Source organism: Narcine bancroftii, chromosome 1 (assembly GCF_036971445.1).
Source record: "Narcine bancroftii isolate sNarBan1 chromosome 1, sNarBan1.hap1, whole genome shotgun sequence".
NCBI lineage: Eukaryota > Metazoa > Chordata > Chondrichthyes > Torpediniformes > Narcinidae > Narcine > Narcine bancroftii.
In genome coordinates, this window is record NC_091469.1 from 3,494,548 (window position 1) to 3,522,035 (window position 27,488).

Genomic DNA, 27,488 nt, shown 5'->3' on the forward strand with positions numbered 1-27,488 from the left:
CTGATAGGAAGGGTAAATTGCATTAAAATGAATACATTCCCAAGGATCCAATACCTATTTCAATCGTTACCAATTCCCTTAACAGAGACATTTTTCACTGAGCTAAAGAAAATAATAAGGAAATTCTTTTGGAATGGGGGGGCAAACCGAGGATAGCGGTAGATAAATTAACAAAATGGTACAAACAAGGGGGCTTACAGCTACCAAACTTTAAGATTTATTATAGAGCAGTACAATTAAGATATCTATCAGATTTTTATCGAATAAGGGAAAAACAAGATCGGACCAGGTTAGAGCTAGATAAAATAGGGGAGAAGGTACCAGAACATAAACTTTATAAGTGGGATGAAAAACTGTTGCAACATAGAAGTTCACCAGCACTGCACCATCTGCTCAACATTTGGAAGAAGATTCACGTAGAAAGGAAAAAAACAAATTACCAACTACCAAAATTATTATTGATGCAAAATCAACTAATCCCTTTCACAATAGACAACCCTTCCTTTAGGGAATGGGAGAGAAAAGGGATCAAAAGAATAGAAAATTGTTTTTTGGGAAATAATTTATTATCTTTTAAACAAATGAAGTACAAATATGGAATAACTCATGGTATGATGTTTGCATACCATCAACTGAAAACCTACTTGAAGGACAAATTGGGAAGTAGGCTGAGGTTAAGATGTAATAATATAAAGTAAAAATAATGTATATGTAAAGAACTAAAGATGGAAAAAAGGGAAGGAAGGAAGAGAGAACCTTGTTATATGTATTAAAAAAAAGTTATCTGGGAGGGTTGGGGGGGGGGGGGAGAGAATAACCGTCACTGCAAAATCAGTTGACGCTTGCGAGCAAGATTGCAAACCAAATGGTAAGGGGAGTTGTTGTTGCCCGGCAAGGGATAAGGGGCAACTCAGAGAGGGGGGGTTCACTTGGGGTTCAGGTGTTATTGGGTGTGAGAATTGTCAGAGTATTTCATGTTTTAAATGTGTTGTCATATATTGAGTTTAAAAAGGGAAAACTAAAAGACAAAAATGGGATAAAGGGGGATGGAAGTGGCGAGGAGGCAGAAAAGAGGTGTAAACAAGATATGATGACCACGTTGAACTATATGACTATAAACATGAATGGAATATATAACCAAATTAAAAGGAAGGAAGAAAAGAAAAAAAAAATAGATATAGCATTGTGTAGGAAACGCATCTGACTGAAGTGGAACATAACAAATTGAAGAGAGACTAGGTAGGACATGGTGCGGCAGCATCATATAATTCAAAAGCCAGAGGTGTAGCCATATTAGTTAACAAAAATGTACCAATCAAGATAGAGGAGGAAATAACAGATCCAGAAGGGAGGTATGTAATGATAAAGTGTCAGATATACTCAGAATTTTGGAATTTGTTCAATGTATATGCACCTAATGATGAGGATCAAAAGTTTATGCAGGATATTTTTTTGAAGATTGCAGATACACAAGGAAATATATTGATTGGAGGGAATTTTAACCTTAATTTGGATCCACTGTTGGATAAAACTGGACAAATGACAAGCAAAAAGAATAAAGTAGCCAAATTTATGGTTAAATCATTGCAGGAAAGAAACTTATGGATATATGGAGGAGGCAGCACCCAAAAGAGAAGGAATATTCATATTATTCGAGAAGGCATAAAACATACTCAAGGATTGATATGTTTTTGTTGTCGACACGTATTCAAGGGAGAGTTAGGAAAACTGAGTATAAAGCTAGACTACTTTCAGATCATTTACACCTGCTATTAGCAATAGAACTGGAGAACATCCCACCAAGAACATATAGATGGAGGTTAAACCCCCATGCTACTTAAAGGCAGGAATTTAGAGAGTCTATTGAACAACAAATTAAAACATATTTTGAAATAAATACAGAATCAGTTAAAGATAAATTAATACTATGGGACGCAATGAAAGCCTTCATTAGAGGACAGATAATAAGTTATGTAACTAAGATGAAAAAGGAATACAATCGGGAAATAGAGCAGCTGGAAAGGGAGACAGCAAGTACAGAAAAGGGATGATAAAAAGAAGAGAGAATTGGCGGACAAAAAAATAAAATACGAAACATTACAAACGTACAAGGTGCAGAAGAACATAATGAAAACAAACCAAAAGTATTACGAATTGAGAGAAAAAAAACATAAAATATTGGCCTGGCAACTTGAAACAAAACAAGCTAAAACAACTGTATTGGCTTCAAGGAAAAAGGACAAACAAATCACAAATAACCCAATAGAGATTAATGAAAACTTTAAGGAATTTTATGGACAACTATACCAAACTGAGAATGAAGGGAAAAATAATAAAATAGAAGAGTTTTAGCCAAAATTGAACTGCTGAAATTGCAAGAAGAGGAACAAAACAAACTGGTAAAACCATTTGAAATAGAGGAAGTGCAGGATATATTTAAAAAGCTGGCGAACAATAAAAAAAACCAGGAGAGGATGGATTTCCAATAGAATTTTATAAAACATTTAAAGAATTATTAATTCCTCCTCTCCTGGAAGTAATGAATCAGGTAGAAGAAACACAAAACTTGCCAGACTCATGTAAGACAGCAATAATTACAGTAATACCAAAGACAGGGAAGGATCCATTAACATCATCATCATATCGACCAATATCTCTATTTAACTCAGATTATAAGATAATAGCAAAATTATTAGCAAACAGATTGGCCAACTGTGTACCAAAAATAGTAAAACAAGATCAAACTGGATTTATCAAGAAAAGACGAACAGTGGACAATGTCTGTAAACTTATTAATCTAGTTCATGCAGTTCAAGGAAATAAAAAAACAATGGTGGCTATTGCTCTAGACGCAGAAAAAGTCTTTGACAGGGTAGAGTGGAACTACTTATTTAAAGTATTACAGAAGTTCAATCTGCCACAAAAATATACTAATTGGATTAAAGCATTATATAATGGATCATTGGCAAAGGTAGTAGTAAATGGATATGTATCAAACCAATTCAAATTAAGTAGATCAACTAGACAGGGATGTCCATTATCCCCCTCATTGTTCGCCATAGCAACAGAACCATTGGCAGAGATGATAAGAATAGAAAATAAAATAAAAGGGATAAAAATAAAGGAGTATAAAAATCAGTTTATTTGCAGATGACATCATATTATACCTAACAGAACCAGAGATATCAATAAAAGAATTACATAAGAAATTGAAGGAATATGGAGAAATATCGAGGTACGAGGTCAGCGCAAATAACAGTGAAGTGATGCCAATGAGTAATGCGGATTATACAGAACTTAAAAAAAGAATCACTACTTAAATGGCAAGCACAAGCAATCTGATACCTAGGTAACTTAAGCCAATTGTACAAACTAAATTATCAGCCATTAATAAAGAAATTACAGGAAGACTTAGAACATTGGAAAGAACTACTGCTAATGTTGATAGGGAGGGTGAACTGCATTAAAATGAATGTGTTCCCAAGGATACAATACTTATTTCAAACGTTATCAATTCCGTTAAAAGAGAAATTCTTTGTTGAACTAAAGAGAATAATAAGGAAATTCTTGTGGAAAGGGGGGGAAACCGAGGGTAGCACTAGATAAATTAACAGAGAGGTATAACTAAGATGGTTTGCAGTTACCAAACTTCAGAAATTATTACAGAGCCACACAATTATGGTATTTATAGATTTTTTACCAGACGAGAGAAAAAACAGACTGGAGTAAGATAGAACTAGATAAAATAGGGGAGAAGGTACTGGAACATATACTTTATAAGTGGGATGAAAAGCTGGTGCAATATAAAAGCTCACCAGTATTGCATCATTTATTTAATATATGGAAGAAGATCCACGTAGAAAGGAAAAAAATGAATTAGCAAATACCAAAATTGTTATGGACACAAAATCCACTAATCCCTTTTACAATAGATAACCTTTCCTTTAGAGAATGGGAGAGAAAAGGAATCAAAAGAATAGAAAATTATTTTTGGGAAATAATTTATTAACATTGGAACAGTTGAAGGACAAATATGGAATAACTCAAAGTACAATGTTTGCATACCATCAACTGAAAGCTTATTTAAAGGATAAATTGGGAAACAGATTGAGATTATCAGAAGGAAGCAGCATTGAATATGTGATTACAGATACAATGATAATTAAAAGATTTATAACAAAAATGTACATTAAGCTGCAAGGTAAGGAAAATGATGAAATAAGCTATAAACCCAAACAAAAGTGGGAAAAGGACTTAAACATAAAGAATGAAGCATGGAAAAAAATTATGTTCTGGAACTATGAAGAATACAATAAACACAAGGTTACTCATGATACAGTATAATTGGTTACATAGGTTATATATCACTCCTCAAAAATTAAAAGAATGGGATCCAACAATATCAGATTGATGTTTTCGCTGTAAAAAGTAAATGGGAACAACAAACAATTCATGCAATTTGGGCACGTACAAAAGTGAATATGTTTTGGGAAGAACTAAATCAAATATTAAATAAAACCACAAAAAACAACATACCAAAAAATCCAGAGATCTTTCTTCTAAGTAACATAAGAAGTAAAGAATTAGGCCTCAAATTGGATAAAGCACAAAGAAGATTCATTATAATAGCCTTAGAAGTAACAAAAAAATGTATAATGTCAACTTGGAAAATGGAAGAGAGTCTGAGAATACAGCAATGGTACATAGAAAATGAATAAAAATACTCCATTGGAAAAAATAACATATAATTTGAAAAATAAAGTTACATTGTTTGAACAAATTTGTGAACTATATATGGAACATAATAGAGAGCTTGCCTCGGACCTCCATCCCCTAAAATGTTAAGAAGACAAAACGATTTGATTTAGTATGTTAAAGTAGATGACACATTTTTCTTGTTTGTTTTTCCCTTGTGTGAAGACATTGTTTTATGGTTTTATTGTATTGTATATGTTGAATATTTATTGGTTTTGGAGGGGGGTGGGAAGGGGGGAAAAAGGGGCAAAATGCCACTGTGTATATTTAATGAGAAACATTTGTATATATTTTGTTTGATATGGTTCATAGTGTGAGAAATAAAAATTTTTTAAAAAAACCTGTAGAAACCCTTAGGATTTTCCTTCACATTGTCGGCCAAAGCAACCTCGTCTCTTTTATCCTTCCTGATTTCTTTCTTGAGATTTTTCTTGCATTTTTATACTCAAGTACCTCATTTGTTCTGTGTTGCCTATACCTGACATATACCATCCGAAGAAGATCCCCAAGATCCCTTGAAAACCAAGGTTCCCTCTTGCCTTTAATCCAGACAGGAACATACAAACTCTGTACTCTCAAAATTTCACCTTTGAAGATTCTCCACTGATCTCAGACATTCTTGCCCTTAAACAACTTATCCCAATTCATCCATTATAGATCCTTTTTCATTCTCTCAAAATTAGCCTTTCTCCAATTTAGAATATCAACCCAAGTCCCAGACCTATCCTTCTCCATAATTTACTTAAAACTAATAGCGTACTCTCTGGTTGGTTCCTCTATATTTATTGATTTAGAAATCTTTCCTGAACACATTTGACAAACTTCAAGCAACCCAGCCCTTTTACAGTATGGGAGTCCCAGTCAACACCTGGAAAATTAAAATTTCCTACTATCACAACCTTATGTTTCCTGCGGCTGCCTGCTACCTCGCTACAGATTTGCTCCTCCAATTCTCTCTGACTATTGGGTGGTCTATAATCTTCTTCTTTGGCTTGGCTTCGTGGACGAAGATTTATGGAGGGGTAAATGTCCACGTCAGCTGCAGGCTCGTTTGTGGCTGACAAGTCCGATGCGGGACAGGCAGGCACGGTTTCAGCGGTTGCAGGGGAAAATTTGTTGGTTGGGGTTGGGTGTTGGGTTTTTCCTCCTTTGTCTTTTGTCAGTGAGGTGGGCTTTGCGGTCTTCTTCAAAGGAGGTTGCTGCCTGCCGAACTGTGAGGCACCAAGATGCACGGTTTGAGGCGATATCAGCCCACTGGCGGTGGTCAATGTGGCAGGCACCAAGAGATTTCTTTAGGCAGTCCTTGTACCTCTTCTTTGGTGCACCTCTGACACGATGGCCAGTGGAGAGCTCGCCATATAACACGATCTTGGGAAGGCGATGGTCCTCCATTCTGGAGACATGACCTACCCAGCGTAGTTGGATCTTCAACAGCGTGGATTCGATGCTGTCGGCCTCTGCCATCTCGAGTACTTCGATGTTAGGGATGAAGTCGCTCCAATGAATGTTGAGGATGCAGCGGAGACAATGCTGGTGGAAGCATTCTAGGAGACATAGGTGATGCCGGTAGAGGACCCATGATTCGGAGCCGAACAGAGTGTGGGTATGACAACGGCTCTGTATACGCTAATCTTTGTGAGGTTTTTCAGTTGGTTGTTTTTCCAGACTCTTTTGTGTAGTCTTCCAAAGGCGCTATTTGCCTCGGCGAGTCTGTTGTCTATCTCGTTGTCGATCCTTGCATCTGATGAAATGGTGCAGCCGAGATAGGTAAACTGGTTGACCGTTTTGAGTTTTGTGTGCCTGATGGAGATGTGGGGGGGGCTGGTAGTCATGGTGGGGAGCTGGCTGATGGAAGACCTCAGTTTTCTTCAGACTGACTTCCAGGCCAAACATTTTGGCAGTTTCCGCAAAACAGGACGTCAAGTGCTGAAGAGCTGACTCTGAATGGGCAACTAAAGCGGCATCGTCTGCAAAGAGTAGTTCACGGAACAAGTTGCTCTTGTGTCTTGGTGAGCTTGCAGGCACCTCAGATTGAAGAAACTGCCATCCGTGCGGTACTGGATGTAAACAGCGTCTTCATACAACCCCATGAAACTGGTCATACCTTTCCCGTTCCTCAGCTCCACCCATATAGCCTCAGTAGATGAGCCCTTTGGCCTGTCCTGTCTGAGCACATCTGTGATATTTTCCATGATGAGCATGGCCACTTCTCCCCCTTTCATTTTCTCCCCCCCCCAAACCTGGTTCCATCGCATCTAAAGCAACAGAAATCCAGATCATTGAGCTGCCAGTCCTGTTCATCTTGCAACCAAGTTTCACTAATAGCCACAATGTCATAATTCTACGTGCCAATCCACACTCTAAGCTCATCTATCTTTTTCAATACTCCTTGCATTGAAATAGATGTAGCTGAGAACATTTCCACCACGTACAACCCTTTGAATTCTAACAGTGTATGCAATTTTCACATAATCTTTTCACTCCTCTATCTGCTCTGGCATTCTGGTTCCCCTCCCCCTGAAAATCTAGTTTCAACCCACCGGAGCAGAACTAGCAAATCTTCCCACAAGAATATTAGTCCCCCTTCAGTTCAGATGCAAAGTGTCCCATTGGAACAGGTCCTACCTTTCCTGGAAGAGAGCCCAGTGACCAACAAATCTGAAGCCCTCCCTCCTGCTCCATGTCTTTAGCCACGTTTAAGCTGCATTATCCTCCTATGTCTAACCTCACTAGCACGTGGCACAGGTTGCAATCCTAAGATCAGAACCCTGGAGGTCCTGTCCTTCAAACTAGCAACTAACTCCTTGAATTCTCCTTGCAGGATCTCCTCACCCTTCCTACCCATATCATTGGTCCCTATATGGATCACAACATTTGGCTCCTCACTGAGAATGCTGAAAACTCAATCTGAGATATCTCAGACCCTGGCACCAGGGAGGCAACATACCATCCGGGATTCTCAATCCCTTCTACAGAACCTCTTATCTGGAATCCCCTATCACTACAGTTTGCCTCTACTCCTTCCTTTCCTTCTTAGCCACAGGACCAGACTCCATGCCAGAGACCTGATCATCATGGCTTGTTCCTGGTAGGTTGATTTCCCCCCACCCCCCCCCCACTCCCAAACAGTATCCAAAATGGTATACTTGTTATTGAGGGGAATGGCCACAGGAGTGGCATGCACTGCCTGCCTGTTCCCTTTACTTCTGTCACCCATCTCCTCTCTTCCTGTCTCTTAGGGTGATAGTGTCCCTAAAACACCTATCACCCCTTCTGTCTCCCCATTGATTTGGAGTTCATCCAACTCCAGCTCCAATTCCTTAACTCAGCTTTTCAGGAACTGAAGCTGGATGCACTTCTCGCGGATGATGTTATCAGGGATACTGCTGGCTTCCGTGATGACCCACATTCTGCAAGATGAGCATTCCTCTGCCTTGGCTGCCATTCCAATTGTTTATGAATAGAGGAAAAAAATATAATATCTAAAACCTGCCCTTACCTGTGCCTACCTGCAGAATCCTATTACCCCCTCTGTCGTCAACTGTTGAACTCGATTGCCCAATCAATGATAACCCGAGCACATTACCCACAGCTTTGACATAATCGCCTTCAATTCTACCTTATTGCGTTATCCTTAGATTTTCCCAAAATATTTTCTGTTTTTGAAATGAGTGTAAATATTTGACAACAGCAGTGAATCTACGGGATGCATGACTTACTTGTGCAATGTGTACTGACTTCAAGCCTTTTACAAGTACCCAAACTGATTTCTCACTGGATCAAAGGTTTCACAAGTAATACTTGGACCATGGTTTTGATTACCAGATGGGTAAGATAGACATGGTCAAGTGCACCATGGTGGTCTGTGGGTTTGTTACCAGTGGTCTGCAACAGTGCAGCAAAGTCAAACATTACTGAAATGATACACAATGGGAAGAAAGGTTGTAAATTTGATGACAAAAACAATGAACTTTCTCAAAAAAATGTTCCCACCAAAACTAAAAAGTCCTGTTGGTGTTTTGGGAAGGGACAAGCTCACCAGCCTCCTCCAACTGGAGGTCTGTTCTGTCAAGAAATATTTAAAAGGTGATGCACCATCAATTACTTCAAAAGACAAAAAGTTATATAGAAACTGCTAGGATAACAGAATGGAGGTACTTCCATCCTGGTCGACTGTTCTGGACTGAAGGGGGAGCTTGTGGCACAGTCTCCTTTATTTAGAGGTCTTTGGGAGGAGCCACAGGCACAGTCAACAAGGGGCATCTCCATACAAACTATACAAGTACTAACACAGCCAAAACATGTATACAGTGGTATACCACATTCACCCTTCGTTTTATAAAGATTCCAGCAGGGTGAAGGGAATTAAATGTTCTAACAAATTGAGTTTTTGGGTGGTCTGGTCTGCCACTGCGACTGTCGTCGTACCAGCTGCGATGCAAGAGTTGAATCCTGGATGGTCTGGAACACCAGTATGGTGCTGTCGGTGTTGGCTTGGTGGATGTGTGGTGCCGAATCTGACATGCCATCCACTGGGGCAGGGGTAACATGCCCTGCCCCTGGTGTATCGTGGATAGGTGAAGGGGGTACAGGCAATAGTCTCCGGGATTCCTGAGGGCGCCAGATCCCAAATAGAGACCATGCTCTCACACCCATCAGGGAACGCAACATGGGCATATTGGGGGTTGGTCTGGAGGAGACAGGCCCTTTCAACAAGTGAGTCAGACTTGTGTCTCTTCACGTGCTTCCGGAGTAGGATTGGCCCTGGGAACATCAGCCAGGACAGCAGCGTGGTCCCTGAAGCGGACTTCCTGGTGAAAGATAACATCCTTTCATGTGGAGTGGCATTGGTGGCGGTACAGAGGAGCGATCTGATTGAGTAGGACGACATCTTGCCAGCCGGAAACTGGAAGGCCTTTAGACCTTAGGGCTAGAAGGATGGTCTTCCAGACAGTAGCATTCTCCCTTTTCGCCTATCCATTCCCTCGGGGCTTGTAACTGGTGATCCCGCTCGTGGCGATGCCTCTGGCCAGCAGGTACTTACGCAGCTAGTCACTCATAAAAGAGGACTCCCAATTGCAGGTAATGACGCAGCTAGTCACTCATGGAAGAGAAAAGAGGACCTCTATTTGCTATGGATATAGCAGGGGTACCCGAACAGGGTGAAGAGATTGTGCAGGGCCTTGATGACTGTGGCATTGGTTGTGTCCAGGCAGTGGATGGCAAATGGAAAATGTGAGCATTCATCAACGATATTGAGGAAGTACACGTTGTGGTCAGAGGAGGGGAGTGGCCCTTTGAAATAAATGCTCAGGTGTTCAAAGGGGTGGGTAGCCCTAATCAAATGCCCTCTGTCTGGTCGATAGAAGTGCGGTTTGCACTCCGCACAGAACTGACAGTTTCCGGTCAATGGTTCTGATATCCTTGATAGAGTAAGGTAGGTTGCAGGCTTCAATAAAATGGAAGAACCTTGTGACCCTGGGGTGGCAGAGGTCGCTGTGAAGGGCTTGTAACCAGTTTATTTGTGCACTGGCACATGTTCCGTGGGATAGGGGATCTGGACGCTCATTGAGTTTCCCGGGCTGGTACAAGATTTCATAATTGTAGATGAAAAGTTCGATTCTCCACCTCAATATATTATCATTTTTGATTTTACCTTGCTGTTGATTGTTGAACATGAAAGCAACTGCACACTGGTCAGCCAACAAAGTAAATTATTTGCGGGTGAGGTAGTGTTCTCAGTGTCGTTCCGCCTTGAAAATGACCTGGGCCTCCTTCTTGACCAAGGAGTGTTGAATTTTGGAGCTCTGGAGGGTGCGGGAAAAGGCTATGGGTCTGCCAGCCTGGTTAAGGATGGTGGCTAGGGCAAAGTCGGATGCATTGCTCTCCACCTGGAACGGGGTGGATTTGTCCACAAAGTGCATCGCGGCCTTGGCAATGTTTGCCTTGATGTGGTTGAAGGCCACACGGGCTTCTGACATCAGGGGAAAAGAGATATATTTGACATGGGGACAGGCCTTGTCCGCATAATTGGGGACCCACTACCATAACAGAGAAGAAACCCAGGCACCTTTTCAGAACTTCAAGGCTGTGGGGAAGGGGGAGTTCCAAAAGAGGGTGCATGCAGTCGGGATCGGAGCCAATGACTACAACGCAGCCAAGAATAGCAAGGTGGGTTGTGCAAAATACACATTTATCCTTATTGTATGTAAGGTTAAGGTGTTTGGCAGATGAAGAAATTTTTGGAGGTTGGCATCACGATCCTGCAGGTTATGGCCGCAAATGGTGATGTTGTTCAGATACAGGAATGTGACCTGCAGCTCGTACTGGTCTACCATGTGGTCCATCTCCTGCTGGAAGGTAACCCTCGGGAAATGATAGAGGTGGCCATCTGCCTCAAAGGCAGCATACATAGTTCTCCAGGTGGATGGAGAGCTGGTGGAATGCCAACTTAAAATCAATAGTGGAGAATACCCAGTATTAAGCAATTTGATTTACCATGTCGGATATGCAGGGAAGAGGGTACACATCCAGCTGTGTGTATTTGTTAATGGTCTAACTTCAATCAATAACCATTTTGTGTTTTGCCCCATTCTTTACCACCGCCACTTGGGCTCTCCAGGGGCTGGTGCTGGCTTCAATTCAGTAGCTGTCATATCTCTAACCTAATACAGGTCCTGCCTTTGGCACTGTATCGCCTATTTTTGGTGGCAATGGGTTTACAGTCGGGGTGAGGTTAGCGAACAGCGGCAGAGAGGTGATCCTGAGGGTTGAAAGGCTGCAGGTCATGCATAGTGGGCAATCTGTGGGTTGCTGGCTGTAAACGGTGGGAGGAGCGGCCGGGGGGGTTTGCAGGTGAAATGCAGTGGGCAGTTTAAAAACTGCCGGTTACAGACAGTGGGGGGGAATAGGGCCCATTATACTCTATCATCACACTTTCAAGGTGGCATTTCAAGTCCAGCCCCAGCAGCACGGTAGTGCAGAGCTGTGGCATCATGAGGAGTTTGAAGTCTTTGTAGTTTGTGCCCTGAGTCAGTGTCACTGCACAGTAGCCGTGAACATCTTTGAGGCCATAGAGACTTCGTGGCTTACTGGCCTTACCACAAGGGAATAATGCTGCACTACATCAGGGTGGATGAAGCTCTCCGTGCTCCCATTATCGAACAGCCAGCTTGCCTTGTGACCATTAACATAGATGTCCTTCATCGATCTGGCAAGCTGATGAGGGCTACCTTGATCCAGCGTGATGGAGGCCAGTGTTGAATTGCTTTCAGACTCCAAAGATGCAGTGGAGTGTTCGGGTCCATGAACCCAAGATGGCAGTGTCCAAGATGGCGGCCCCCAGGCGGCGCTGCTAGGAGGGCGTCTTGGATTTACTAACCTTTGCATAATGCCCTTTCTTTCCACAGCTAGAGCAAAACGCATCTTTCGCCCAGCAGCATTTTCTAGGATGCTTGTACAGGCCACAGAAGTAGCACTTCGAGTGCTCATGGAGTACAGCGGCCGTGGTCGGGTCACTGGCGGGCTGTGGGGGTGGCTGTGTTCCACAGGCTTGTAGCCCTCAACCGTCCCAAGATGGTGGCACTCATGGTAATCACAAGGCAGCCTCCTTTTCGGCTGTGTAGGCATCCATATTTTGGAGGATCACCTCTAGTATGTCTGCTAGCTCAACTGCCCTCTGTAAGCTGGATCTGATGCCTACGACAGAAGCGTCTCTGATCAAGTCCACTGTGTTTATCACGGCCATCACGATCTTGCAGCCACAGGCCCGTCCAAGAGCTAGCAGGGCCTGAAAGTATTCACCACTCGATTCCCACGGTTGCTGTTTTTGGGTAGCAAGGAGATGCCTAGCGTAGACCTCATTTATTTTCCTCAGGTACTGGATTTTCAGTATTTCTATTACCTCTGGGTACAACTTGGCATCCCTGATCATGGAATTTACCAGGGGCCCAAAACAATAGTAGAGGAGGCCTGCAGGAACACTTCAAAGCAACACAGCCAGAGTTCAAAGCTATTGGATGCGTCAAGCAATTGTGGGTCGAGTTCCAGCTTTTCTGGTTTTAAAATCTGCTCCATTATCAAAAAAAGCTGTTGTTAATAAAATTGATGCACCATTAATTACTTCAAAAGACTAGAAGTTATAGAAAAACTGATAGGCTTTTATTAACAATGGAATGGAGGCACATCCATGTTGGTTGACTGACCTGGTTGAGGAGGGAGCTGTGGCACAGTCGCCTTTATTCAGGGTCTGTGGGAGGAGCCACAGGCACAGTCAGCAATGGGCATCTCCAGACGAACTATAACAAGTACTAACACATCCAAAATATATATTCAGTGGTTTACCACAAAAGGATCGATGGGTGAAAGAATATTGAAAACCACCAGGTCTACTGCCTTTTCAGGAGATCAGAAAGGTTCAGAAGGGAAAACTGTCTGGTCAAGGTGTTCCATGCTTTGTGGCATTTGGGGGAGGTTTGTCAGATCAGCTGAATGTTTCCCAGTTAAAAAACAGATCTTTGATCTTACCTCAGTGATCCTGCCCACAACAACATCACCAACCTCTCCATTATACCTGTTGTGGAGGGGAGGGGGGGAGGTGGAAGGAACAAAAAAAATCAGCATTGTTACTCTGATGCGAGACGATGCCTTGTCCGTTGTATTAAAATTCATACATTTTTTTTTTATATATATACATATATATATATATATATATATATATATAAAATTGGTGCAAGGAGCTAGACTAACTCCTTTCTAAAAAAACATACGAGCAGAAACAATTGATTGCATTCTTCTGGTACTAATTTACGCAGTCCACCATAATTAGTGCCTGTGAAGACCTGTTTCATCTCTACCAGAAAACAATAGGCCTAGAATAATCAGGTGATCCAGGAACTACAATAAAAATTACAAGTGTAAGGCTTCTTGAATTGAAAACCCTTTCATAATTTAAGGGTTTTTTTTAAATCTCTGATGGAATGAAGCTAATCTACAAGTCTTCTGCCCAAGAGTGCAAGAAGCTAGAGAGTTCCAAACAAAGTCAAGAGGCACGCCCCCAACCCCCACCCCACACACAAAACAAAATCAACCATCTGCACTCCCCTGCCTTGGAAAAGTAGCCCCCTCCCATCAGGAAGGAGATTCACAATTGTGAGATCACATATTATCAGATTCAAGGACAGTTTTTTTCCCTGAGCAAGCCTCACACGAGTAAAATTACCCTTCCCTGCAACTCTGCGCTGTACTGTTTTATGTATGCGTCAACTTGCAGAACTGTTCCCAAAACAAACTTTCTCACTGTATGATGGTACATGTGACAATAAACTTGAAGCAGGAAACAGTTCAACAGTTCATCTCCACTCCAAATCAAAGATTGTGAAGAAAGCATGTCAGCGCCTCCACTTCCTCAGGAGTTTGTGGAGGTTCAGTATGATATCAGAAACCTTGGCAAACTTCTCCAAATGTATCGTGGAACGTGTGCTGACCGGGTGCATCACAGATCATGGTTTGGTATGGGGGCACCAATACCTCTGAGCGAAAAGGCATGCAAAAGATAGCAGACTCAGCTCAGGAAATCACAGACAAACCTCTCCTCACCATCATGAACATCTACATGAAAGTAAAACTTCCATCCTTTCTTCGCTTCTCTTGGTGAATTCTGTGATGTGACAGCAGGAAGTGCCACACTTCCACCTAACCTCCTCCCCCACCACCATTCGAGGCTCCAAAACAGTCCTTCCAAGTGCAGCAACACTTCACTTGTGAATCTATAGGGTCATTCACTGTATCTGGTGCTCCTGTTATGGTCTTCTCTACATCGGGGAGACTGGACGAAGACTGGGAGATCACTTCACTGAGCACCATCACTCTGTCCGTATCGATTACAGGGATCTGCCAGTGGCCAATCATTTCAATTCTGCGCCCTATTCCCGTGCCAACATATGGCCTCAAACCCTGCCAAACAAGGCCACCTGTAAATTGGAGAACACCTAATATTCTGCCTGGGCACTCTCCAACTGGATGGCATTAACATTGATTTCTCCAGTTTCTGTTAGACCACTTCCCGTTCTCCTTGTCTTCCCTATCCCTCTCTCCTTTCCTCCAGATCTCTACCCCCTTACCTCCATTCACTGAGCCATTCCCCCTTCCCCCCCAATTGCTGGTGTGCCCTCCCTCCCTTATCCACCAATACTTCCTGCCTCTGAGCATGTGCTCCTCTTCCTGCCCCTCCCACCCCACCATTTTGTTTGGACACCCTGCCTACATTTTGTTCATATCTTGATGAAGAGATCAGGCCCAAAACGTTGGTTATGTATCTTTATCTTTGCTGTATAAAGTTCACTGTTTGACCTGCTGAGGTTCTCCAGAATTGTGTTTTTACATTTACATAGAATGTTGGCATCAGAGTGAAGCAGCAATTATCAAAGACCCACCCCACCGAGGACATGATCTCTTTTCGCTGCTGCCATCAGGAAGGAGGTACAGGTGCCACAGGATTTGTACTTCCAGGTTCAGAAGCTGCTATCCCCAACTATCAGGCACCTGAACAACAGACTCATTCAGAGGCTCATTTAAAGGGCTTATACTTTTCTTATTATTTATTACTATATATTTATACTTTTCTATTTGCAGTCAGTTTGTTTACAGTTTTATTTCTTTGAGTAGAGTTTACCTTTACTGGGAATTAGAAATTTTGCCTGGTCCATAGAAAAAGAATCTCAGCATTGTAGCTGTTGTCATGTATATGCTCTGACAATAAATTTGCATTTTGAAGATCACTCAACTCAGTCATAAGCTGGAGTGCATAAATGACAATTGCCTTAATGCGTGTGCAGGAAATGAACTCCAAAGCATCAAAGATGCTTTCACCGACCCTACAAGTAAATAAATAGAAGTCGATAGGCTCCAAATGGTGACAAGCACTACTCCTTGATAATCAACGGATGACATCCTGGTCAATTTACATTACTTCCCATAAAGTGGGAGTCACCCCTCTGCAAGGGAGATTAAATGAATCTGCTCGGCAATCTGTGACAAAATCCATAAGAGCCCCCAATGGCCTAGTACAGCCAGAAATCACAAAGAATAGCAGTGTTTAAGGCTGAAACCCCACATGATTGATGTGAGTAAGCACCTGAAAGTACTGAAGAAAGTATCTCCAATAGAACATAGAGCCTGCCAAAAACAGGGTCGCAACACACATTCCAAAGGGCTTGTACATCAGTCTCAGGAACGATCGGTGACAGAGTCTGCAGGTCCTGCAAAAGATTCATGTCACCCCAGTATAGTCAAGGAAGCTCGTGATCCTTGGTATGAAAGGACTGCGGTGGAGGAAATTCTGAACACAAAGGGTTAAGGGTTCACCCATAATGATAAACTATTGTCAGATTGACTGCAACAGGAAGCCCACATGTAGGAATGCACTGCCATTTATTGTATATAAACTCTGTTAAAACTGGCTGTGAGCAGAGCAAGCTCAAGCTGGGTGCTGGGCATGCTCTCCAAGATATCTTGCTAATAAAACTCTTCCGAAGCGTTACCCTGGTGTCTTTCTCCGCAACAAATCTGGCGCTGCGAGCAGGATCATATTTGACAGGGTCACAAACCTGGGACTGAGGGTCCCGTAGGAGTGAGTGGGTGATGGCCTTAGCCAAGAACCTAGCTAAAAGGGGGTGAGGCAGGCTCACACACCGAGAGGGTGAGGTGATGTACAGAGAGTAGGAGTTTCTCTACCTAAAACGGGGGGGAAGATGGAGAAGTAGAACCCAGGGTGACAACGCGGACAGAAGAGGCACCGGTGCACGCGCTGTAAAGTGAGGGAACTGACAACTGGTGTATATATTGTATAACTGTTGTTAAGATTTAACAGGAGACCAAGATGGGAAATCGGCTCAGCAAGGCAATTATTCCCGGTCGAGCGCATAAGTCTGTTCCCGGGCCACGACAACGACCCTTGATGAAGAAAGCCACTAAAGACCCGAGGAAAGGAACAACGGAGACATCGCCAACTGGTAGGAGATCTGCTACAGTCTCTGGGCTTGCCAGCTGACATCATGATGAGAGAAATGGGAAACTGGAATTATGCCGTTCCGTTCAGTAATGATCTATATGGGTGGCTCACGAATGAATGGCCATATGAAGGAAGTTTTAATTTAAAGCTGATAGCAGATCTGAAAGAATCTACTAATAGTTAAGGAGGAGACCACACTTGGGATCTCAGATCTTTTAATGGGTGTTTTAATAAGTGGACAGAGGTCGCGAAGCAGCATCAGCCCGTGACCGGAAAGGAAAGAAAAGGGACAGACCCTAATTTGGAGTTTCCCGGGCCCCCTTCATACTCCCCCAGAGCACCATCTGCACCTCTGGGCATGGCCTCCATGCCTCCTGTTGGCCTGTATCCCCAGTTATCTGCTGAAAGGGGAAGCGACTGGGACAACCTGGTCCAGGTGGCAGTGGCTTATGCCAGCAGGCCGCAGGTCGGGGCCCTGTCGGGCCCACGCGTCAGGTGAATGTTGCTTCGGCGCTTGATGCTTCAGGGCACAGAGAACAAATGTCTTAGAAAGGATTGGAGTAACAATGCGTAGGGTGGGGGGGGAGGGCAAAGGAAAAGCCAGATTCAACTAGTCAAATGCCCCGAAAAATGATCAGAGACAGCACCATACTAAAGCCCTGGATGCCCGCTGAAGCACGGGACATGATTAGTGCAGCACCAGATCCAGTAAGGAGACCCATAGCGTTCCACCGTTGGCTGCAGCAAACCTGCGCCATCTATCATCCCTTGCCCAGCGACGTCCGTATGCTGTTAAAAGCTGCCTAAGGCAGTAAAAGAATCTTTCCTAGTCCCGATAGGAGAAAATGGGAGAAGTAACGCGCTGCCTCCCGAAGGCTGGGAAAGAAACAATTGATTTTGTGGTTCGTTTTAAAAATACTTGGGAAGAAAATGCTGGGGTGCCTTCACAAGATAACCAATCCTTGGCTGTGCAGACCTTGCTAAATTGCCTGCTACTCCAAAATGTATAAGATGAAGCAATTGGATTGGCAGGGACAGAATTGGTCTAACACTGTAACTGTATTGACTAATATGGACAGAGAAGGGTTATTCACCCAGAAGGAGAAGTGGACAGGGCAGTTTTATATGTATACAAAGAACGAACATAAGGGAGAGGGTGGCTGAGAACGAGGCAGGCCCCGGGATAAGACACAGGATCAGTGCCAAAATTGCGGAACGAAGGATCATTGGGCATGGGAATGTAGAAGCCAGCCCCGTGGAAGAGGATGGCAAAGAATGGATGCCCATTGCCCTAGAGACCCTGGGCCTTATCGAAATCCCTTTACAGGCCAGGACTGTAACCAACGGCTCCAATTCTCCTTTCAGCAGCCCAACCCGTAGGGGTGCCTGGAGGAGCCGGTACTAGAGGACCCCCTCCTCCAATTGTCCTTAGATGGAGAAAGCCAGCTTATACTTAATGTGCGGGTGGAAGGAAAAGAGAGTTTGATGTTGGTGGATACCAAGGCCACCATGTCATCTGTGCCACCATCCACGGGATTACCCCTGAGTGAAAAAACCGTAGGTAGCATTGGGGTGTCCTGGACTCTGTTTCACAACCCACCATCCTGACGGTGGGAGATAGTCAAGTAGAGGAAAGATTGATTGTGTCATCCATGACCCCTGTCTCTATCTTAGGGAGACAAGCTCTCTGCAAACTTAATGCTACTTTATATTATACCGAGGAGGGCGTATATATGCAACTGCCCGCTGCTAATACATACCAGCTTCTGCATTCGCTGTGCGATTCTAAGCAGGAACACAACAAGTCCCAACAAGTCCCCATGTTGCCCATGATACTCACTCGAGATGTCACTACCCCGGAGCAGCTTCAAGTAATACAAGAGTTGGAACTGAAAACCACCCATGAAACAGCTTCTGCCCAAGAGCAGTGTACGTGGGAAACCCACGGCTGCTGGGTGGACAAAGGCTTGTGGAAGAGAAAAGACAGAAGGGTAGTGTGCCTGCGAAGTCTATATCGGCCCATAGTAAAAATGGCCCACGGGCAAGCCCACCTGGGAAAAGCGGGAATGCTGCATAATATAAAGCAGGTATGGTTTGCCCCCGGAATTTTTACAAACATAGAAAGACAAGTGAGGAATTGTCTAATCTGTCAGCAGAACAATCGGGGACGCTCACATGCCAAATTTGATCGATTGCCCCCTGCTCAGGCCCCCTTTGAGAACTTGCAGATTGACTTTGCCCATATACCCCCTTGTAAAGGGTACAAGTACTTGCTGGTTAGAGTGGATATGTTTACCCGATGGATAGAAGCCTACCCGACTGGGAGAGATGATGCCCAGATAGTGGCCAAAGTCCTGATGAAGGAATTGATTCCTTGCTACGGGATCCCCAGAGGGATAAATAGCAACAGAGGGCCCCATTTTACGGGAAAAATAGTTGTAGCCCTGACCAAAATAATGAGGGATCCAATGGTGCTCAGGCCAGAGATATTTCTGAGACAGCCAAAAATGAAACTTTGAATTTTGCCATCCCCTCAAATAAAACAGACTCCAAGAGCCTAACTTATTGGCAGCAGAATCTACCTCACCTTACCATGCTCTTTGAACCACCCTATAGGCTCTCCCATAAGAAAGCCACATTCCTATGGGGACCAGAACAGGCTGCTTTTGACACAGCAAAGCAAGCTGTTGAACAAGCAATGCCCTTGCCCCCTGCCTGGCAGGTGTTCCTTTTAAATTACAGATCTCGGCCAGTAAGGCAGGTGCTGAAGGGAATCTCCGGCAGAAGATCCAAGGATGCAGAGTCCTGCTAGTCTTCTGGAGAAGATCTCCGCCTGGTGCCGCCACTCGCTACAACCCATTTGACACCGGGACATTGGCCAACACTTTCCTCAGGCTTGCTTATGAATTTGCAAGCACTGTACAGTGACACCAAACTGACGACTCACCAAAAAGACAGTTCGTCATGAATTACAAAAAAAATCAGCAAGAGAACAGCTGTTGCTCTGGAACTATCACTGGACATTCTATCTTGTCAAGCCTTCAACTTTTTTAAAATGGCATGTTTTGCTGTGGTTTTTACAATACATAATGTCTCTAAGCACCCTCAGAGAAACTGAAATTTAGAGACACATAATCGCAGTTTGGATGTAAAGTTACAGTTTGTGAGCTGACCAGTCAATGATCAGACACCATGGTAGGAAACATCGTATATATTTTGTTTTGCAATGATGGCATCACCCCAGAAACTTCCATTAACATAAAAACACCTCATGCAGTGGGGACTGTGGGAGCCTTTATTTAAAAATGCTAAATTGGCTAACTTTCTGTCTTGACTCCTCCAGGCCATTGTTACAGGGAACCAACGCAGGCACTTGGGGCACCCGTTGAAAGAGAATGTGAGCAGGAATGGCATCCTGGTGTCAAACGTCAGCCCAGAAAAACAGAAGCCCCAGGTACATCCCAGATGTAGACGTGCTGGCCTTCCCCCTGCCTCACCATGGGGTAGCACGGTGACAGGCATCTGGGTTCTGTGCCTGAGGAGTGTCCAAGCATGAGGCCAAGACGCGGGATGCGCAAGTCAAGAGAGGACTCTGCCACCTGATGGATGACCTTGCCCTGCCTGCTCACAGACGTTGGTGGTAAGGGTGCTCACATTTGCCAGCTAGGCTGGAAAACCCAGGCATAGGAGATGGTGACCAAATAAATTCCTTTTTCTATCCGCCCCTCTGACACTGGGGAGCAGCTCACACAGCACCCTGCGCCATTGGTAACGCAACGACCCAGTTTGGTCAGGGGTGTGAGGGCTGGTGAGGTGTTGTCATTGAATTTGACTATGTGCCGTGTCCAGCATTCGGATGGCACTAGTGAATATATTGACCCACTTGATCAGGATTGTTTTTTACATGTTTTGACTTGTTGATTGTCTCATGATTGGCGAGTGGTGTGACCTCCAAGGGGTGGATTATATTGGGAACCTGGAGGCAGGTAGATTATCGCATTCCACACCGCCAGCAACTCCTCACTCCCCTTATTAACTATACCCATTTGGATAGACTGATTAATGAAAATGACCAAATTACCCACCTGATGAAAAAATTAGGATGAACCATAAGTCAAGCACGAGAGGATTTAATTTACAAGGAAGGACAGTTGATCCAGGTCGCAGGCCGGATCACTCAGCTCTCCGCCCATCATTGGTGGAATATTTTTAAGGGATGGTCCCCTAAAGCTAACACTGCACCCAATCGTCGGTCTGATTATTGCCCTGTTAGTACTGTTACTCCTGATTATCTGGGTCACGTCTCCAGAATGGAGGACCATCGCCTTCCCAAGATCGTGTTATATGGCGAGCTCTCCACTGGCCACCATGACAGAGGTGCACCAAAGAAAAGGTACAAGGACTGCCTAAAGAAATCTCTTGGTGCCTGCCACATTGACCACCGCCAGTGGGCTGATATCGCCTCAAACCGTGCATCTTGGCGCCTCACAGTTTGGCGGGCAGCAACCTCCTTTGAAGAAGACCGCAGAGCCCACCTCACTGACAAAAGGCAAAGGAGGAAAAACCCAACACCCATCCCCAACCAACCAATTTTCCCCTGCAAACGCTGCAACCGTGTCTGCCTGTCCCGCATCGGACTTGTCAGCCACAAACGAGTCTGCAGCTGACGTGGACTTTTTACCCCCTCCATAAATCTTCGTCCGCGAAGCCAAGCCAAAGAGAAGAAAAGAGATAAGACTTAAGCGGCTGATATGGCAGGTAGAGAAGACTGAAAGAAAGGTACAATTTAAGATGTTAAAGGTGACTGAAAGTGCTAGAAGGGGAGAAGGAGAAAAGGACACATTTATTTAGTGGAGTTAGGTATGGGATGTTGATCTCTGAATCAACAAGGAGGGAACTGTGGAGGAAAATCTGAACAGTTCACCCATCAGTTGCTAACAAGAACATACAAGAGTCAGTTGCACATTGCATATAAGTGGAGGCAGGTAACCTCAAGGTGCGATTTATCTGCAGACACGGTTATCTTCAGACACGATAAGCTTTGGAATTCTGTGAAACAATGATTAAATATTGCCAAATGTTGACAATTATAAACTATTGTCAGATTGACCGCAACAGGAAGCCCACATGCAGGAATGCACTGCCATTTATTGTATATAAACTCTATTAAAACTGGCTGTGAGAAGGGTGCTGGACATGCTCTCCAAGATACCTTGCTAATAAAACTCTTCCTAAGCGTTATCCTGTGTTAGTTGTTGATTCTTTCTCCGCAACAACTGCTAAAGAGGAACTCTTTGAAAATGTCACCTCATCAAAACCTATGTACAGAACACAATGAAACAAAGTGTTTCATTCTGTTTGTGCTTTGCTTTAACATTTACTCAATATACTAAAAAAAAGCAACCCTGCTGCTGGTGCGGACTCATGAAGAGCAGGGAAAAGAGACATAGTGCTCCTCCATAGGCTTCTAGTGCCCAGTTCAACTACTGATGGCTCTGTACAGGCTTTAAACAGCCTCAAGGTGGTTTATTTTCAAATTCTGTGACCAAGGGGTCTGGCCCAAGATGGCAGCACCTGTGTTTGACAGCTACCTCAAGGGGTTGCAGTCTCCAGGGAAGCAGAGGATTAGAGCAGGGCAACAGAAAACAGGGAGACTAACCTCCATTTAAGAAGGAGAAGCAGAGGAGATGACAAGTGTTAGGTCTGCTTTGTTCATGAATGAGTGAGTCAGACACCAGACTGAGTCGAAATCAAGGTTCTTTGTTCTTTATTACCGGATTGTAACACTTGCAACTAACAGTGTTAGTTGGAGAAGGCGCATTCTGCCGTTATCAGCAAGTGGTGTTTTTTTTTATATATACCTCAGGATACGTACTTAGTAAATTATCATACCATGACATTGTCCAATGAATAAACTGTTGCTATCCTTCTCTGCTAGCTTGCTGCACATCAATTTGTCATTACCACTCTTATCTTGAGAGTACAAGGTCACAACTGCATCTTGTTACGGCCCAGAACTGGGTGACTCCTTCATTCCCAGCTCATGATGTTTTTACCTAACACCCTACATGACAGCGAAAACAGCAGTGGACCAGTGAGGGGCTCTGCGGCTGAAGAACACACAGGTGCTAGATAGGTTGTTGGTGATTCGTGGTGAGGAACCCATCCAGGCTGCAGGCGACTACACTCACACCTGTGGACTGAGAGACTGGCTGGAGACTGGCTGAAGAGGTATCAGGTATGGGAACTGGGACGTAAGATGGTGCTGAAGGCGCTAAATGCTTCCTCATCTTATCGCAGGTTTGTGTCTGGAACTTGTGTTGCCAATGGTTTGGACTGGAGTCTACGTGGCTGCAGAGGGACTGGAGGCAAATCCATGGACCCTCAGTGACAGCTGGGGATACTCTCTTTGGCTTTTCTTTCTCTCACTGTAAGGTAGACTAGGCAATTTCTGCTGATGGCGAATCTTTGCCTTACGGCAGACTAAAGGAAATTTCATGCAATATTACACTTGACAATAAAAGAAACTTGAGTACAACACATACAAATATGTGACAGGTTAACTGCTTGCCTTGTTCGAAGTGGCTTAACACATATCAGCTTGTTCACTCTTTCCACAGCTCCAGCAACTGATGCAATGAGTTTTTCATCTTCTATGTATGTACCATGGCCTCTAGAAAAACATGAAAATTTTCACAAATATCATAACCAAGAAAGATATCAATATTATCTGCTGGTTTTTTCTCATAATATCCTGTAATCTCCAAGAATTAAAGATTTGAAGAATTTTTACACAGATGGTGCTGGGTGCATAGAACAAGCTGCCAGAAGAGGTAATTGAGGTAGGAAATATGCCACATTCTAGAACCATTTGGACAGATACCTTGAGAGGATAGGTTCACACAGATTTGAGCCAAAAGTAGGCAGTTGGAAATAGTGCAGGTGGAGCTTTCTTTTTGGTTGGCTTCAACCTGTGTGATTTTATTGGCTCTTTTACACTTCCACATCGTTTCAGGATATTTGCAGCTTTATTACACGCCTTCTGTGTAAAAGGCACGGACGCGGAATAAGGGGGTCCATTCCAGTCCTGGCTTTTTTCCAGCAGCAGAGGTAGTGACAGCACCGGATAGCTATCTGTGTAAAAGAGACGATCCAGCATTCCAGGACCATGACAGAAAAGGATGTGTATGTGTAACTTTTTTGATGTGTATTTACAGGTAAGCATTTAAAACTTGCACAAAACATGCAATTCATATGTTCTGGACTTGTCCTAGCCTTGAAAAATATTGGAGGGAGGTACTTCAAACTTTCATTCTTAAAATGTAAATTTATAGCCTAATCCTTTGGTTGCTCTTTTTGGTACAACTGGAGAGGATGATATTCTTTTAACTCCAATTAAATGTCGTCCTCTATCTTTTGCATCTCTCTTGGCTAGATGTGCAATATGGTTTAGATGGAAGGATGCTGTCTCACCCACTCAAGCTCTCAATGACTGAGGAATATTATGTCCTATTTAAATCTGTAGTTCAATTAATAATTCAAGTATAAGGTTTCAAATGTTGTGGGGACATTCCTGAATTACTTTCATAACCTCTAGACATATTATTTTCAAATTTTAATATTTGCCATTTTATTTCATGAATGAAGTATACTTTTTATTTAGTCATACACCTTCAGTTGGGGATGGAGTTTAGAATCAGGCTATATGTGATTTTTTTTAAATCTTGATTTAATTTTGTATTATGGTTGTGTTATATGTGTTTTATAGTTTGGTGAGTTATCTAAGTTGCCATTAATATTTTGCATTCCATAAATGTTTTATATATATGTGTTTATTTGTTAAAATCAATAAAAAATATTTAAAAGAAAAAACATGCAAGTAGGACAACAGGAAAAATCTTTTTAATAACACCACTGTCCCGCTCTCTCCCGGTGTTCTGCTGCCCCAATCTCTCCTGGGAGTGGATGGGAGTCTCCCAACAGCCCACCACCAGCCCCCACACTGATCCCACCACCCCGCTCCCAGCTGTCTCTTGTCACCTTGTGCTGTGAGCAAGTTGGTCTGTGAGTTTGTCCTCAGCATGAACAATCTGAAGCCCTCTTGCCATTCTTGTCCCTCTTCAATTGATGAAACAGTCATGGAAGCCTCGCAGTGGATGGGATCACCCAGCTGAAAAATGTGAGTGTTGCTGTGGGCCACTTTTTTTTTCTTTGGCTTGGCTTCGTGGACGAAGATTTATGGAGGGGTAATGTCCACGTCAGCTGCAGGCTCGTTTGTGGCTGACAAGTCCGAAGTGGGACAGGCAGACATGGTTGCAGTGGTTGCAAGGGAAAATTGGTTGGTTGGGGTTGGGTGTGGGTTTTTCCTCCTTTGTCTTTTGACAGTGAGGTGGGCTCTGCGGTCTTTTTCAAAGGAGGTTGCTGCCCGCCGAACTGTGAGGCGCCAAGATGCATGGTTTGAGGCGATATCAGCCCACTGGCGGTGGTCACTAATGGAGAGGGAAATCACACAGTGTAGCTAGATCCAGCACCAACCCAGCAAGGTATCATTCCTAGTACATCATTGATTTGACACGAGGTCTGCCAGATTGAGCTGCAAATATACAACAAAGGTAAAAGGAAGAGTCAATCTGGCTGACAGCGAGTAGTTCATAAAGGAATACCTAACCAGCAGGTACTTGGGGTTTAGCCCATCTTATATGTCTATCCATGCTCCCATAAATGCAGGTCTGAAATGAGCTGTATATGGAATGACTGGAGCTGGAGATAAAAATGAGCTGCTGGTGAATATTAGGCCCTTTCAAACTGCCATGAAAAATGGGGTTAACAGGACAATTTGCAGGTAGCAGCGCAGTTACATGGTGATTTGAAAGGGTCCAACCAGGTCCCTGACTTACCTCAGAGTGGTCAAGAAACCCAGTAAAACTGACACGGGCATCCTGGGTCCAACAATATGAAAAGGGAAATGGCTGATCTGGTTATTCTGGTGATGTCAGCGCTTGCGTGTGTACGTCACAGGGAAACCCCTGACTGAGGTGCCGATCCAGGGGGTAGGGGGTGCAATCGGGGGAAGAGAGGCCGCTGCCGTGATTGGTGGGGGGGGGGGGAGGAGAGAGGGTGCTGCCGTGATTGGTGGGGGGGGGGGGAGGAGAGAGGGTGCTGCCATGATTGGGGTCATTGCCATGATGGGGAGAGAGAGTAGCCGCTGGCCCCATCAGTGTGGGGAGAAGCTGCTACCGTGATTGGAGGAGGGGTAATGGGGGAGCTGTGATGTGCCATTGCTGCAAACGCTGCTCCAGTTTGCACTGACAGCTCAATGTAGGAGTAATGGCCATCTTCCATACCCATAATTCCCCAACGCCACTAGAATCGCTCTGACGCAGCCATGGCACGTCGCTGGGATGGGCGTCGGACGGGGGGGTGGGGCTACTGACAGCCAATAATTCCCTCAAGTGCATGACATGTCACTCGCTGTGTAAATATATAGGAAGGGGGAAATCTTTAAATCACCGGGTTGGCGATTTAACAGGTAGGCCCGTCTGCAATTTGAAAGGTGCACCCTGCACCCATGACCCAGTAATCTCACCTGGGTCTCAGGAGGATTACCAGGGTGTTGCAATTTGAAAACACCTAGTAGGCACTTTTAAGCTGCAACACCTGAGTAGCCCTCCTGGGACTCAGGTGTGATTACTGGGTCATAGGTGTAGGGTGCACCTTTTAAGCTGCAGGGGGATCGACCCATTAAATCACCAACCCGGCGATTTAAGGAAGGTTCCCACTCCAGCGATGATACGGTAAGTGACACATCACACACTGATAGGACTCAGCAAGTCTCCATCACCCCCACCAGCCGTCAGTCACCACCCCTCCCAGTCAATCACCCCCCTTCAATTGAATCCCCCCCCCAGCAATGTCCCGCTGCTACGATTGTCAAGCTGTCACGACCAGAGTGGCATTTGCAGCAGTGGCAGTTCATGGACTTCCCCCCCCCACATGGCAGCAACCCCTCTCCCCCACCACAGCTGCGACCCCTCTCCTCTCCCCCACCACAGCTGCGACCCCTCCCCTCTCCCCCACCACAGCTGCGACCCCTCTCCTCTCCCCCACCACAGCTGCGACCCCTCTCCTCTCCCCCACCACAGCTGCGACCCCTCTCCTCTCCCCCACCACAGCTGCGACCCCCTCTCCTCTCCCCCCCATGGCAGCAACCCCTCTCCCCCACCACAGCTGCGACCCCTCTCCTCTCCCCCACCACAGCTGCGACCCCTCTCCTCTCCCCCACCACAGCTGCGACCCCTCTCCTCTCCCCCACCACAGCTGCGACCCCTCCCCTCTCCCCCACCACAGCTGCGACCCCCTCTCCTCTCCCCCCCATGGCAGCAACCCCTTTCCCCCACCCCCCCACCATGGCAGCAACCCCTCATTCCTCCCCACAACAGAGACCCCTCTCCCCCACCCTACCATGGCAGTGACCCCTCTCCTCTCTTCTCCTCACCCCACCGCAGCAGAAACCCCTCTTTCCCAACCCCCCGCAGCAGAAATCCCTCTCCCCCACCCCCCCCCGCCATGGCAGAGACCTCTCTCCTCTTCCCCCCCCCGACCTCAATAATAGATAGCAGTGATTAGTAAGAGATTACTTAAGGTGGTATGTGAATAGAAGGAAAATGTTTGAAATCCACTGCTATAAATCAATACATTCAGTAATTTTCCCATTCTCTTTTAT

The 27,488-nt window shown here is 44.6% G+C and overlaps 1 protein-coding gene across 3 annotated transcripts in view; it reads right to left on the bottom strand.

Annotated features, from left to right (window-relative positions):
- The window catches only part of exosc2 (exosome component 2), an 82,744-nt gene that overhangs the window by 23,244 nt on the left and 32,012 nt on the right, over nucleotides 1-27,488 (bottom strand). For all 3 annotated transcript variants that reach the window (XM_069918760.1, XM_069918753.1, XM_069918768.1), the window contains 2 exons: nucleotides 23,337-23,438; nucleotides 13,282-13,327 (listed from right to left, as the gene is read on the bottom strand). In XM_069918760.1, coding sequence (XP_069774861.1) covers nucleotides 13,282-13,327; nucleotides 23,337-23,438 — 148 coding nt within the window. The remainder of the gene's footprint in view (nucleotides 1-13,281; nucleotides 13,328-23,336; nucleotides 23,439-27,488) is intronic.